Source organism: Zootoca vivipara, chromosome 13 (assembly GCF_965207765.1).
Source record: "Zootoca vivipara chromosome 13, rZooViv2.hap1.1, whole genome shotgun sequence".
Lineage (NCBI taxonomy): Eukaryota > Metazoa > Chordata > Lepidosauria > Squamata > Lacertidae > Zootoca > Zootoca vivipara.
The window spans coordinates 22,187,110-22,200,116 of record NC_142596.1 but is presented as its reverse complement, the minus strand read 5'-3'; the positions used below and the strand labels follow the sequence as shown (position 1 = coordinate 22,200,116).

The 13,007-nt window shown below is 49.1% G+C and overlaps 1 protein-coding gene across 1 annotated transcript; it reads left to right on the top strand.

Moving 5' to 3' along the window:
• Window positions 1–287: 287 nt before the first annotated feature.
• On the top strand, window positions 288–8,423 carry LOC148683649 (uncharacterized). The gene is made up of 3 exons (XM_088657242.1): window positions 288–301; window positions 1,736–1,913; window positions 4,091–8,423. The coding sequence occupies exons 1-3, from the start codon at window positions 288–290 to the stop codon at window positions 4,826–4,828; spliced, it is 930 nt and encodes a 309-aa protein (XP_088513368.1). The 3' UTR covers window positions 4,829–8,423.
• The last annotated feature ends 4,584 nt before the right edge of the window (window positions 8,424–13,007 follow it).

Below are 13,007 nucleotides of genomic sequence, written 5' to 3'. Positions count from 1 at the left end.
AGAATCTTAGAGTTGGAAGGAACCATGAGGATCATCTAGTCCATGCATCCCCAAACTTCGGCCCTCCAGATGTTTTGGACTACAATTCCCATCTTCCCCGACCACTGGTCCTGTTAGCTAGGGATCATGGGAGTTGTAGGCCAAAACATCTGGAGGGCCGCAGTTTGGGGATGCCTGATCTAGTCCAACCCCCTGCAATACAGGAATACCTCAAGGCATTATAGGTTCCAGGATACCTCAAGGCAATGCTCCCCCCCCCCGCAATGAGCTCTGGTACAGTACTCACCATGCAGTTGTTACAGTAAGTGCCACACTTTTTAACAACAAAAAGAGAGAGGTGCCATTGAGTACTCCCTGAAAAAAGCAGTGCTTCAAGGGCTGCCCAATCCCTTAAACTCCAGTACAACCACTGAGGACTTCAGTGTTCACTGTTCTTGGTCCTCTGGTAGTTGGGATACACAGCTTATATCCACCAGTATTGTGGGCCAATTTTATGGAACTTCCTTTCAGACAGGCCCTGTCCCTACTGAACTTCCAGCACCTAAGAAAGCTTTTTTATTTTATGTTATAGTTTTAACTGGTTTTTATTTTTTGAATTGTACCTTTGTAAACCACTTAGAGTTGTTAAGCAGTATATAAATTATTTCAATAAATAAAGTGTGTGTGTGTGTTCATTCTCTACTTCATCCCCCCCAAAAAATATTATTGTTAGGGAGATGAGTTGGTGATGTCACAATACCGCTCACAGCCTTCCCCCCCCCCCAATTCACTCCAAGCCACATTCAAAACAGGAAACTGCATTAGAGTGTGTGTGAGAGAATGGTGATTTGGAAAGGATGCTGATTTTTAATGGATTTCTTTAGGTACAAGAGTTTCATTCAGCAATAATGCAAAGTTAAGAGGTGGCATCCCATTATCCAGAAAGTGCCCACCATGTTATTTGGGGTGCAACCACTGTACATTAAAAAGAGACACCCCAAATTTTGGTACCTGCAGTGAGCAATCCTTTGAGAAAGGCAACCGTTCAAAGGAAGTTGCCTCATTTTCCTTCCACTGTTCAAACGTCCAAGATGAAAACAAGTGTAACAATAGGATATTCATGTGCCGCATTCAAGGAGAACCCACTCCTGACCAGAGCACTGGATGAATTGCTCCAATCCTGCTCATTATGGAAAGGTTATCTCTATAATGCTGCCAAAAGCAGCTCATTTTTTTTTTAGTTATCTGCCATGTAATTGCCAGCTGGTTTCAGGGGCAAATTTAACTCAGATATAATTTCTTTCTTTCTTTCTTTCTTTCTTTCTTTCTTTTCTTTCTTTCTTTCTTTCTTTCTTTCTTTCTTTCTTTCTTTCTTTCTTTCTTTCTCATGTCTGGCTGTAGGATATTGCTGTCCCTTTGAATAGCTATTTGGTGCATATCAGAGGTAACCACTACCGCAAGTACTTGCATTCCAGAGAAAGAGCTATTTTGATGTTTTGATTTCAAAGGGAAATGGAGCATCATTTGGACTTTTAATCGAATCAAGAAACGTTAGTCGATGAATCAGATGTTGCCTATTAATGTATTGGTTATATCTGCAAAAGCGTGTATCTGGCTAAAACTGAGCTAGCCTGAGGAAATGAGGAGAGTTAATTTTGCTGATAATGGGAGGAAAATCCTTAGTTCAAGAAGAAGGATGCCTGCAAAGGGCTGAGGACAGCAAGAGAACTGCTCCATCCTCATTTCTGTCCTGCAGGCACAATCCCAGCAGTGCACTGGATGAAGGACTAGCCCAAGGCAATTTTCTGCATGAGACAGATGGCAAGTTCCGCATAGAAAGGCTGCAGTTTGGGCCAATGGTTGAATGTTACTTTGACCCTCATTACAGGATAGTGTCCTTCACCACATGGGGCACAGCAGACTACGTTAGACAGGTGAGGAAGGACACAGCCCCATGTCCTCCATCAGAAGGGGACAGCCAAGGGCTATTGCCACGGCCACCCGAGGCAGTCACCTCAATTTGCCCAATGGAAGGGCTGGACCCGGTTGGATGGGATGGTTAAACCCCCTTCAGTTATTTCCCCTTTTAGGATTGCAGTCTTTGAAACTATGCTGAATTTAAGGCTAGCTTATCTATCAATAGTCCAAGAAGTGCCAAAATCAGGCTAGTATGAGTCCACTTTAGAGGTGCAGAATTTCAGGCCTGGGACAAAAAATGTAGCCCTCCAGACCTCACTATTTAGCCCTTCGACATCTCCCCCAGCCCACTGATTTGCACCCTCCTAGAGTGCTTTTGCCTGACTGGATCTTGCCATTGAACTCTGATAATGCCTGTTGCTTGCCTGGATGTGTGTGGAAACTAGTCTACTGTACAAAAGTAAAATTTGCATTCATTGCCCCACCTACTTTTGTCTCTGACCCCGCCCACCACTGGCATGTTGCTCTGGGATTGAAAAAGGTGGCTAGCCTAATTAGTTCATTGGATTTGTGTGGAAACGAAGGGAGTTAATTATGTACATTATATTGTCCAGAGTATGCAGGAGACAAAAAGCTACAGGATTGTCTGAAGCCCCCTAGCTGTCAGGAACAGCACAACATCCCTTCAGCCACTCCAGCACACACACTTTAAAAATTCAAAACAGCCTCCTTCAGTTTCTCAGGTTCCCTCCCTGCTGCCTTTTTATAAAGCAAAGCATGCTGGGTATCTCATGCTCACAGGTGGTCAGTTCAAGGACTCATTAAAAGTTTTACAACTTACCTTTGGCTACACACACCGGAATTATTGTCAGGCTGGTTTAAGAAACCTCAGCCATTAAAAAGGGAAAATAACAAAATTATTATTTAATGAGATGGCTAGTCTTCCCATTGTTACTTGAGTTTCAAAATAGGCTCCCTGGTGTTTCTAGTTTCTGGCTATTTTTTTTTTCCCCTTGCTCATTATTAATTCTTTTTTCATCCCCTCCTTCCTAATCAGCCAGAGATTTGAGAGCGTGAATATTTTTTGCTTGTTTTGTCCTCTCTCCCTCTCTTTCTCCTTCCACCCTTCTTTGGATATAACAGTTACTTGCAGACCTGCTCGAAGATTTAACAGAGGGTCTGAAGCAGAGGGCATTCCTCGTGACCACCCTAACACACTCTGAGCATGCATGGTTGATGTGATGACTACACGTTGAGGTCAAAGTTCTTCAGGGATTTCCATAAATCCAACAGGGTAATGTGCCAAATGAGATTAGAGGAGGCTTCTTGTTATTGCAGAATCCAATGAAAATATCACCTGCTAATCTCCTTCTGGGCGGAACCAGGAGCAGGTAGCTAATTTGAGGCTCCTGAGCAAAGGACAGGGCAGGTGTCCTAAGAAGAAAGTGGGGGCTTTCAGCATAATTTGGCTTGATGCAATACATTGATTTTTCAAGTAGGATGCAGAGACTTACCTTGCTTTGTTCATTTTAGCCGGCTCAAATAGTTTTGTTTTTTAAATGGGCAATGCTAGTGTACCATATGCCAGGGTGTGCCAGAACTCAAAGTGGGAGAGCCCTAGTTTGTGCAATGATGCCCCCTGTAGCAAATCAAGGCTGCAGAATGGAAGGAGAGGGGAAGACTATATGGCCATCCCAAACCCAAGCCCATCTCTGCCTCACAAACTGTTTCATCCACCTGACCTGGTCAGGCTAGAAATATTTCCCAGTCAAGTCTGTGTCGTTACCTGTGTTTTGTCAGAATGATGCTCTAAGGGTCTTTTCCCTGTTCACCCTCTAGCCCAGGGATGGGGAATCATTTTCACCCAGAGAGCTGCTTTCTCTTCTGCACAGCTTTCTTTGCGCCGCATGGAAGCCAGGGGCCAGAGGTAAAAATGGACAGCTCAACAATGACCGCTTCCCCAACATAAAGGGGAGGCGCATTTTGCGCAGTCGCGTGCAGCCCCCTTGGGAACCCTAGGGCAGACCTATGAGTTTGGAGGCTGGCACTGCCTACCTGAGGCTGGAGGCTGGAGGCACCGCCCACTCCATCAGCCGACCAATCCGGCCGAAGGGGGAGTGCCAGGGGGATTGGCCAGGTAGGATCAGGTAGGCTTACCTGCACACAAAGAAGAGGAGCCATTCTTGGGAAGCAGCCGACGGATTCCGCTGGTAATATCAGAGAGTCCAACTTTGAGCGTACGGATGACCCCCCGGGCATACGCCTCAATTCGAAGCTCAGGGAGAAGATTCTCAATGGGGAGTTCGTAGACCTCTTCTCCCTGCTGTCCCCGGCCTCTAGTACCAGCCAGAAGTTTAAATCATCCGAGCAGCGGAAAAGGGATAAAAAGGTGTCCATTGAGCGTACCTTCCGCAACTGGCTCACAGGATTTGCCACATATGCGGGGATAGTTTCAGCTGCTTACCCAGATAGGGCCTGGCACCTCTACAATTACCTGCTCATCATCCTAACTGCGGAAGCCAAAGCAGGTGAGAAGGCGGCGCTCGCCTATGATCATTCTTTCAGGGAGCGCGCAGCCCAGGACCCCACCTTCAGATGGGACGTCCAGGAAAGCAAGGCGTGGTCGGAGCTTGTCGCCCCATATTTTGAGAGACAGCCGGGGTTCGATAGGCAGCAGAAGCAGGCCCCTAAGACATCAAAAAGGACCTGCTGGGAATATAATAATGGGGCCTGCTTCAGGGAGAAATGCCGTTACGCTCATGAATGCGAGCGCTGTGCGGGTTCCCACCCCATCAGCAAATGCTACAGAGGGAAGCGGCCTTTTCGTGGCCCACGGGGCTCGGGTTCTGGCGCGTCCCAGGCGGGACATGGGGCCGGAGCACCCTCCGGTGCCTCTGGATCACAGCCAGCAAAGGGCTCTTCCCGAAAATAACCACCTCCTTTCCCTAGCCCCCTCCCCCATTTCTCTCCCAGCCATGTTGCCATTCCTGCGTGTTTATCCCAACAGGGAGGCAGCAGTATACATCGAGGAGGGCTTTAGAGATGGCTTCAGGATACCTGTGCAGGGCACACCCTCCTGCTCAGTTGCACCCAACCAGAAATCAGTACGCGAGATGCCACATATCGCAGAAAGAAAAATCAGCAAGGAACGCCTGCTGGGCCGTGTGGCGGGACCATTCACCGAGCCTCCATTGCCTGACCTCATAGTATCACCTCTGGGCATCGTCCCCAAGAAGGTGCCGGGCGAGTTCCGCTTGATACATAACCTATCCTACCCAAAGGGAGGCTCGGTGAATGATGCCATTCCACGTGAGCAATGTTCGGTGCATTACGCGTCCCTCGACCATGCTATCAAGCTGGTAAGGGAATGCGGCCCAGGCGCCCTCATGGCAAAATGCGACATTGAGTCGGCTTTCCGACTGCTCCCAGTGCACCCACACGATTTCAGGTTCTTAGGTTTCAAATTCCAGGACAATTGGTACTTTGACAAAGCCATGCCCATGGGCTGCTCCATAGCATGTGCAGCTTTTGAAACATTTAGCACCTTCGTGGAATGGGCCATGAAACAGAGGTCAGGTTCCCATTACATCTCGCATTATTTGGATGATTACTTCCTCGTCCGCCCTGCAGGGTCGGACGCATGCGCCAGAGCGCTGGCCTGCTTCGAACAGCTGGCAGCCGAGTTCGGCATCCCTCTAGCAGCCGACAAGACGGAGGGCCCAACCACGGTCATATCATATCTGGGCATCGAATTAGACTCCATCAGCCAAACTTCCCGATTGCCGCAGGCCAAGCTGCAGATATTAAGGGAAATGATTAGTGGTATGCTTCTCAAAGAAAAGACAACAGTCAGGGAGGTACAGGTACTCCTAGGGCACCTCAATTTCGCATGCAGGGTCATCGCACCTGGCCGTGCCTTCTGTGCGCGACTAAATCGTCTTCTGGCAGGTGGCAGGGCCCGCCACCACCACATCAGGCTCACCAAAGTTATAAAGGAGAATCTAAACACATGGTTGGCCTTCCTCAAATCTTATAACGGGGTGTCCTTCTGGCAATCCTGGCTGCAGCCAAAGGAGGAGTTCCAGATACATTCGGACGCTTCAGGTCGCTGTGGTTTTGGTGTCTACTTCAGAGGCCACTGGTGTGCGCAACCATGGCCAGCATCGTGGCATGCAGCGGGGGTCACGCGTGACCTAACATTTCTTGAGTTCTTTCCAATTCTAGTAGCTCTGCGCATATGGGGGTCCCACCTCAAGGACACCAGGGTCTGCTTCTGGTCAGACAACCAGGCTGTGGTTCGGATCATCGCAAAGCAGTCCGCGAAATCAGACAGGGTGATTCGTATACTGCATCTCTTCGTGCTGGAATGCCTCGGAGGTAACATCTCATTTTCAGCCAGGTTTATTCCAGGCCTTAATAATGAAATTGCGGATGCCTTGTCTCGTTTTCAGATGGAGCGCTTCCGAGAACTAGCGCCCGAGGCCGATCAGCTCCCAGAGACATTTCCGGAGGAGCTGTGGAAGGTTGGAGAGCCGAAGTGATGTCAGGGATACTGAGTGCCCTTGCTCCATCAACGCTGCGGTCCTATACCAGAGCCTGGTCACAGTTTGAGCAGTTCAGAGCTAAGTGTGATCCGCGGCACAGTCATGCGCCCAGGGAGTCTGAGGTTTTGAAATATTTAGTGCACCTCAAGAGGGGAGGCATGGCCATCAAAACAATTCGTATCCACAAGGCTGCAATCTCCTATTTCTGTAACTGCTCGCAGCACCCAGATCCATGCGACACTTTCCGAGTTAGAAAACTGATTGCAGGATGGCACCGTGCACACCCTCCCAGTCCTGATAAGAGAAGGCCAATCACTTTAGAGACCCTCAGTCAGATCTGGGATGTGCTCCCTCGTGTATGCTGGTCCAAGCACGAGGTTAGGCTGTTCAGGGCAGCCTTCTCCCTGGCATATTTTGGTGCCCTCAGGCTGGGGGAATGCATCTGCGACACAAAATCAACCCAACTCAGGGGGCTGACCATGAAGGACGTCAGCTTAGATGACCACAGGGTGCTCGTTAGAATAAGGGCCTCTAAGACCGACCAGCTGGGAAAAGGTGCCACCCTTACCCTGACACGCTCCACAGAAGGTGGGCCCTGTCCGGTAGCGGACATAAAGGGATTTATCAAAGTGCGCCCGCACGGGCCAGGCCCCCTGTTAATGCACTCCACAGGCCGCCCCCTGACACGCACGCAGTTCACAGCAGTCCTGCGGAAGGCCATCCAGGCCTGCGGGGGTGACCCTGCCCACTACTCCGGTCATTCCTTCCGCATAGGTGCAGCCACTACAGCGGCGGCAAGTGGGCTTCCCCCAGAGCGCATAAAGGCATTGGGCCGCTGGCGCTCAGCAGCATTTAAGGGGTATATCCGGTAAAAGCAATGGGTTCTGACAGCTTCTGTGTGATGATTTATTTCAGGTACACACCCCAAGCGCATCTGGATCTTTGGGCATAGCATTGTATACTGGGCAGCGGTCCATGCCTCCTCGGTTCTAGCCGATGAACACCTGGGCCTTCAACCGAAGATCAGCCTCACTTGGTTTGGTCACCGCGGAATGTGCTGGGATGCGCTCATGCCCTGGCTGCGTCACGAACTCTCACTCCGCCAACCACCAGACGCGCTGGTCATCCACCTTGGCGAGAATGACCTGGTTGCACGCAAGAGCATCGTCTTGATAAAAGCGGCAATTTCAGACCTGGAATGCCTGCAGGCAGCGTACCCTAGCGTTACCATATTCTGGTCAGAACTCCTCCCACGCCTACAATGGCGCAACAACACCACCCATGTCAGACTTAACTACACTGTTGAAAAAATCAATAGGGCACTGCGTGCAGCACTCACGCGCATTGGAGGCCAAGTGGTGAAGCATCCCAGCATCAAAATTTACAGGAAGGAACTGTTCAGGCATGACGGCGTTCACCTCACAGCCACAGGTTGCGACCTCTGGCTGAGCGACATCAGACACAGCCTCCTGGAATGGCTGGCGGTTTCTGGGGCGGTTCAGGTGTAGGTAGTCTTGGCGGCGAGACCCCAATTTGTGGTCTCGGGTGGCGGATGCAGGCCTTGGGCGGAATCCTTTAGTCATTTACATAAAGGGGAGGGGCGTGGGGGCGGTGACCCCCCGCCCTATGGCGGCGGCGATAACAGGGTTCCCGTAATCGGGCATCAAGGGGGGGGCATTTGGCGATGCCACTTGGCTGGTTATTGCCCCCCCCTTCCAGCGGCGGCGATCGGGGGGGCGGGCTATCTGCTTGAACATATGTTCTCCAGAGTTAGCCCAACCCCCACTCATGCTGGACAACCCTGAAGATCACCCCACCCCCTGCTGGGGGCTGGGAGGGATATACGCCCAATGCCTGCGCCAAGGTCTTCCTACATCTGAATTTTAATAAAGTTGTGGCCAATTTTTAATCCCATAAATACGTGGTCCTGTGTCATTATTCCACTCGGGGCTGCCCTGGGGGGCTGGGGGGACTCCGCCTGACTGCGCAAATGTTAGGTTTTGTACAGTAGGCTATTTTCTACTCACACACAACACAGTCTGTGTGCTCAATCTAGGCAAGCAAAACACATCCTCAGAGTTTGATGGCGCATTCCAGCCAGGCAACTACAGTGGTACCTCGGTTTAAGTACACAATTGGTTCCAGAAGTCTGTACTTAACCTGAAGCGTACTTAACCTGAAGCAAACTTTCCCATTGAAAGTAATGGAAAGTGGATTAATCTGTTCCAGACGGGCCCGTGGAGTACTCAACCTGAAGCGTACTTAACTCGAAGTATGAGTGTAATTGGTTCTGGAAGTCCGTACTTAACCTGAAGCGTACTTAACCTGAAGTGAACTTTCCCATTGAAAGTAATGGAAAGTGGATTAATCCGTTCCAGTTGGGTCCGCAGAGTACTTAAACTGAAAGTACTCAAACGGAAGCATACTTAAATGAAATGAAAGGCACAAATACAGGATGGGAGACACCTGGCTTGAGAGCAGTACATGTGAAAAGGATCTAGGAGTCTGGGTAGACCACAAACTTAACATGAGTCAACAGTGTGATGCAGCAGCTAAAAAAGCCAATGCAATTCTGGGCTGCATCAATAGGAGTATAACATCTAGATCTAGGGAAGTAATAGTACCACTGTATTCTGCTCTGGTCAGACCTCACCTGGAGTACTGTGTCCAGTTCTGGGCACCACAGTTTAAGAAGGATACTGACAAGCTGGAACGTGTCCAGAAGAGGGAAACCAAAATGGTCAAAGGCCTGGAAACGATGCCTTATGAGGAACGGCTTAGGGAGCTGGGTATGTTTAGCCTGGAGAAGAGAAGGTTAAGGGGTGATATGATAGCCATGTTCAAATATATAAAATGTATATGATAGCCATGTTCAAATATATAAAATAAGATGTCATATAGAGGAGGGAGAAAGGTTGTTTTCTGCTGTTCCAGAGAAGCGGACACGGAGCAATGGATTCAAACTACAAGAAAGAAGATTCCACCTAAACATTAGGAAGAACTTCCTGACAGTAAGAGCTGTTCGGCAGTGGAATTTGCTGCCAAGGAGTGTGGTGGAGTCTCCTTCTTTGGAGGTCTTTAAGCAGAGGCTTGTCAGGCATATGTCAAGAATGCTTTGATGGCGTTTCCTGCTTGGCAGGGGGTTGGACTGGATGGCCCTTGTGGTCTCTTCCAACTCTAAGATTCTTTGATTCTATGATTCTAAACCGAGGTATGACTGTATATCCAAGGAAGGTGGAAAGCTGAACCTGTGAGAGATGTGGCCTGGGGAAAGGAGTGTGGCTGGTGAGGGACAGGGGTCTGAGGAGAGTCCAGAGGGTCAGATAGTGAGGCCTAGAGGGTTGCATCTGACCCCCAGGCCTAAGGTTCCCATTCCCTCCTTTAACCTGCCAGCCAGCTTCCTGATCTTCTTGCCTGCCTTTCCTCCCCAGGCTCCCTCAAATTCTCATTCCTATCACTTTTGTTCAGACTTAGGAACATCCCAGCTCAGGAGTATCCCAGACCCTGAGGTTTCAGGGCCAAGTGATGACACTGGGGCACTCCCTGCTGATTCTTCTTCTGCTCTCCCTCACACCACTGAGGCTGGAGATGGAGGTTAATTGGGAGGGTGGAGGAGGGATCAGAGAAGGTCACACTGTTCCCTTGAGACAATGCAATAATTTACAGCTGTCTCTTATTGGGATGAAATTTACAAGCTGCATGCATAGACTTCAATACATTTTTTAAAAAAGGCACTTTTAAAGGCACACACCTGGAAATTCATGCCTTCTCCCTGCCACCTGGAGGGGGCCAAGCAAACATGGAGACTTCAGGTCAGCCCTGGAGGTCTGGAAACCCTAGTCTCAGGTCACACTCACACCACACTTTTAAAGCACATTTAGAGCACATGGATTCCCCCAAAGAATCCTGGGAGCTATAGGTGGTGAAGGGTGCTGGAAGTTTGGGAAACCCTAATATAATATATATCATGCCACTTGGCTCCAATCACAGACCCTCCAAGTGTCCCTATTTTCCAGGAACAGTCCCAGATTTACAGAAGCTGTCCTGGTTTGTGATTTGATCCTGGAATGTTCCGCTTTTCCTTAGGATGTCCCTATTTTCATTGGAGAAATGTTGGAGAGTATGTAAGTGCCACTCAAAACCGAAGCTGATAAAGGACAGGCTTGAGTGAGCACCGTACACCCAGTGCAAGACTTGTCTGTCAGAGCAAACGGGGTCCTGCCACACCAATCTCAGTCTACCTACCCTCAGCCAACCCTAAACTGCCTGCCTTTTTCCTTACAGTCCGTCAGGTGGTGGCTCTGCTTGCCATTGGCTCTGGATCCCCCTACTGCTAGCCTTCCTGCCTTCTGCCCTACCAGTCCCACTGGTCCCCATGGGCTCACAGCTCCCTTCGGAACATCTCCCGCCTTACAGGATCCTTACAGGAAAAATAATAACAGTTCTACTTTGGGAAGGGCCGGTTCGCATAAGAGCTAAGTAGCCTGTTGCTTATCCTTTCTTTGGTTTGGCTTATGGGGTATTTTAAACCTGTTTCCCAAGGGGTCAGTGAAAGTGGCAATGGTCTGTTAAGGCTGGCAGATCTCATATTAGAGCCACAGGAGGACAGAGTGAACTTTACAAGGCACTTTTAATCTTTTGGCCTTTAAAGCAGCCCAGGGACACAGAGTTCACATCAGGATAGAGGCATTAGCCAAGAGGAGTTTACAAATCCATCATCCTCACCCCACCTCCAGCCCCACTCCCAGCACAGTCCCATCCTTGGATGCATCGGCCCAAAGCAGTTGCTGCTTTTGCTGTGTTTCTGTCTCCCTGTGTCTTGGGTTAGTGTAACCTCCTCCCCACCCTGGCTCTTTAGATAATGATTATGGCCAATTATGCAAGATGGCATGCTCTTTAATCATATCACTTACGTGTTGCCTGAATGGCATTGACAAGAGTTTGGTGGGAGGAGATAACAGCTATCTTGGGAGAGGGGGAAAACAAACAAACAGAAAGAGAAAGAAATAAGGCGATTAAAAAGCAGAGGGCGTGCAATGTGTTGTTGTTGTTGTTGTTGTTGTTGTTGTTGTTGTTGTTGTTGTTGTTGTTGTTGTTTGCCTAACCCACTTAAATGACTGTTCCTATTTTTGTATGACATCTCAGTAGCAAGGAAGCCTAGCCAATAGGTTTCTGTAGCCAATGCTATTCTTACTCAGAGCGGACCGGTTGAAATCAATGGCCCACATACCTAAACGACTAAACGACTAAACAACAACAACATACAGGATTGCCTTCAGAGGGCTCAGGGGTTGGAAACCTCCATACCCTCCAACATGTCTCCAATGAAAATAGGGACATTCAAAGGAAAAGTGGGACATTCCGGGATCAAATCAGAAACTGGGATGGCTTCTCTAAATTAGGGGCGTCTCTGGGAAATAGAGACACTTAGAGGGTCTGTGGCTATCTATGACTTTCTCAGCTCCATTAATTTCAACGAGTCTTCTTTGAACAAGGGCCACATCCACACCATATACTGAAAGCACTATAATGCCCCTTTAAACAGTCATGGCTTCACCTAAGGAATTCTGGGAGCTGTGAGTTTTTAGCCTCCTGCTCAGTTCCCCTTGAGCTATAATTCTCCGAGTGGTTTCACAATCAATTCCCCTTGAATTGTGAACTCTAACATTTGTAGCTTTGGTAGGGGAATAGGGAGGCTCTTAACGACTCTCAGTGCCTTCAACAAACTACACTTGCCACAATTCTGTGGGGGAAGCCATGACTGTTTAAAGGGGTATCATAGTGCTTTCAATGTATGGTGTGAATGTTTCACTACAGTCATACCTCAGGTTACAGATGCTTCAGGTTCCGTCTCTTCAGGTTGCGTCCCGTGCCGAACCTGGAAGTACCCAAATGGGTTACTTCTGGGTTTTGGCGCTCGGGCATGCGCAGAAGTGCTAAATTGTGCTTTGGACATGTGCAGAAGTGTTGAATCATGACCCACGTGGGCGCAGACGCGGCGCTGCGGGTTGCGAACGCTGTGGGTTGCGAACGTGCCTCTTGCATGAATCACATTTGCAACCCGAGCATCCACTGTAGTTGAATACAACCCTGAATGTTTATGTTTGTGAATATATTTAGAAAAGCATATTCATAACCTTATTTTTGTTCGCCCAGTGAATATCTGTGCTGCTTTTTTCAAAAAATAAAATAAAATCTGATATTACAATCCAGTCCAGTGTGCATTCTGGGAATCTAGTTCTTCTGTGGGTAGCCCCAGTAGAGAAAACTCTGGTTGCCCTATGAGTAACCTTTAAGGCCTGCCTGTCCATTAGGCAGACTGAGGCAGCTGCCTTGGGTAGCACAATCCCAAGGGGTGGCACCCCTACAGACACCCTGCCTGCCCCTGCTGCTGCTGCCATCCAAGTGAGAAGACGAGTGGCAGCTTCTTGCGAGATCTCACAGACCTCTCACAAGATCTCACTGGAACCCAGAAGCCACAGCTGCCATGTAACCCTTGTAAGTGAGGCTTTGCTGCTGGTGGTGGTGGGGGTAGTGATGGGATGGCAGCTGTGGAGGGCAGCATCT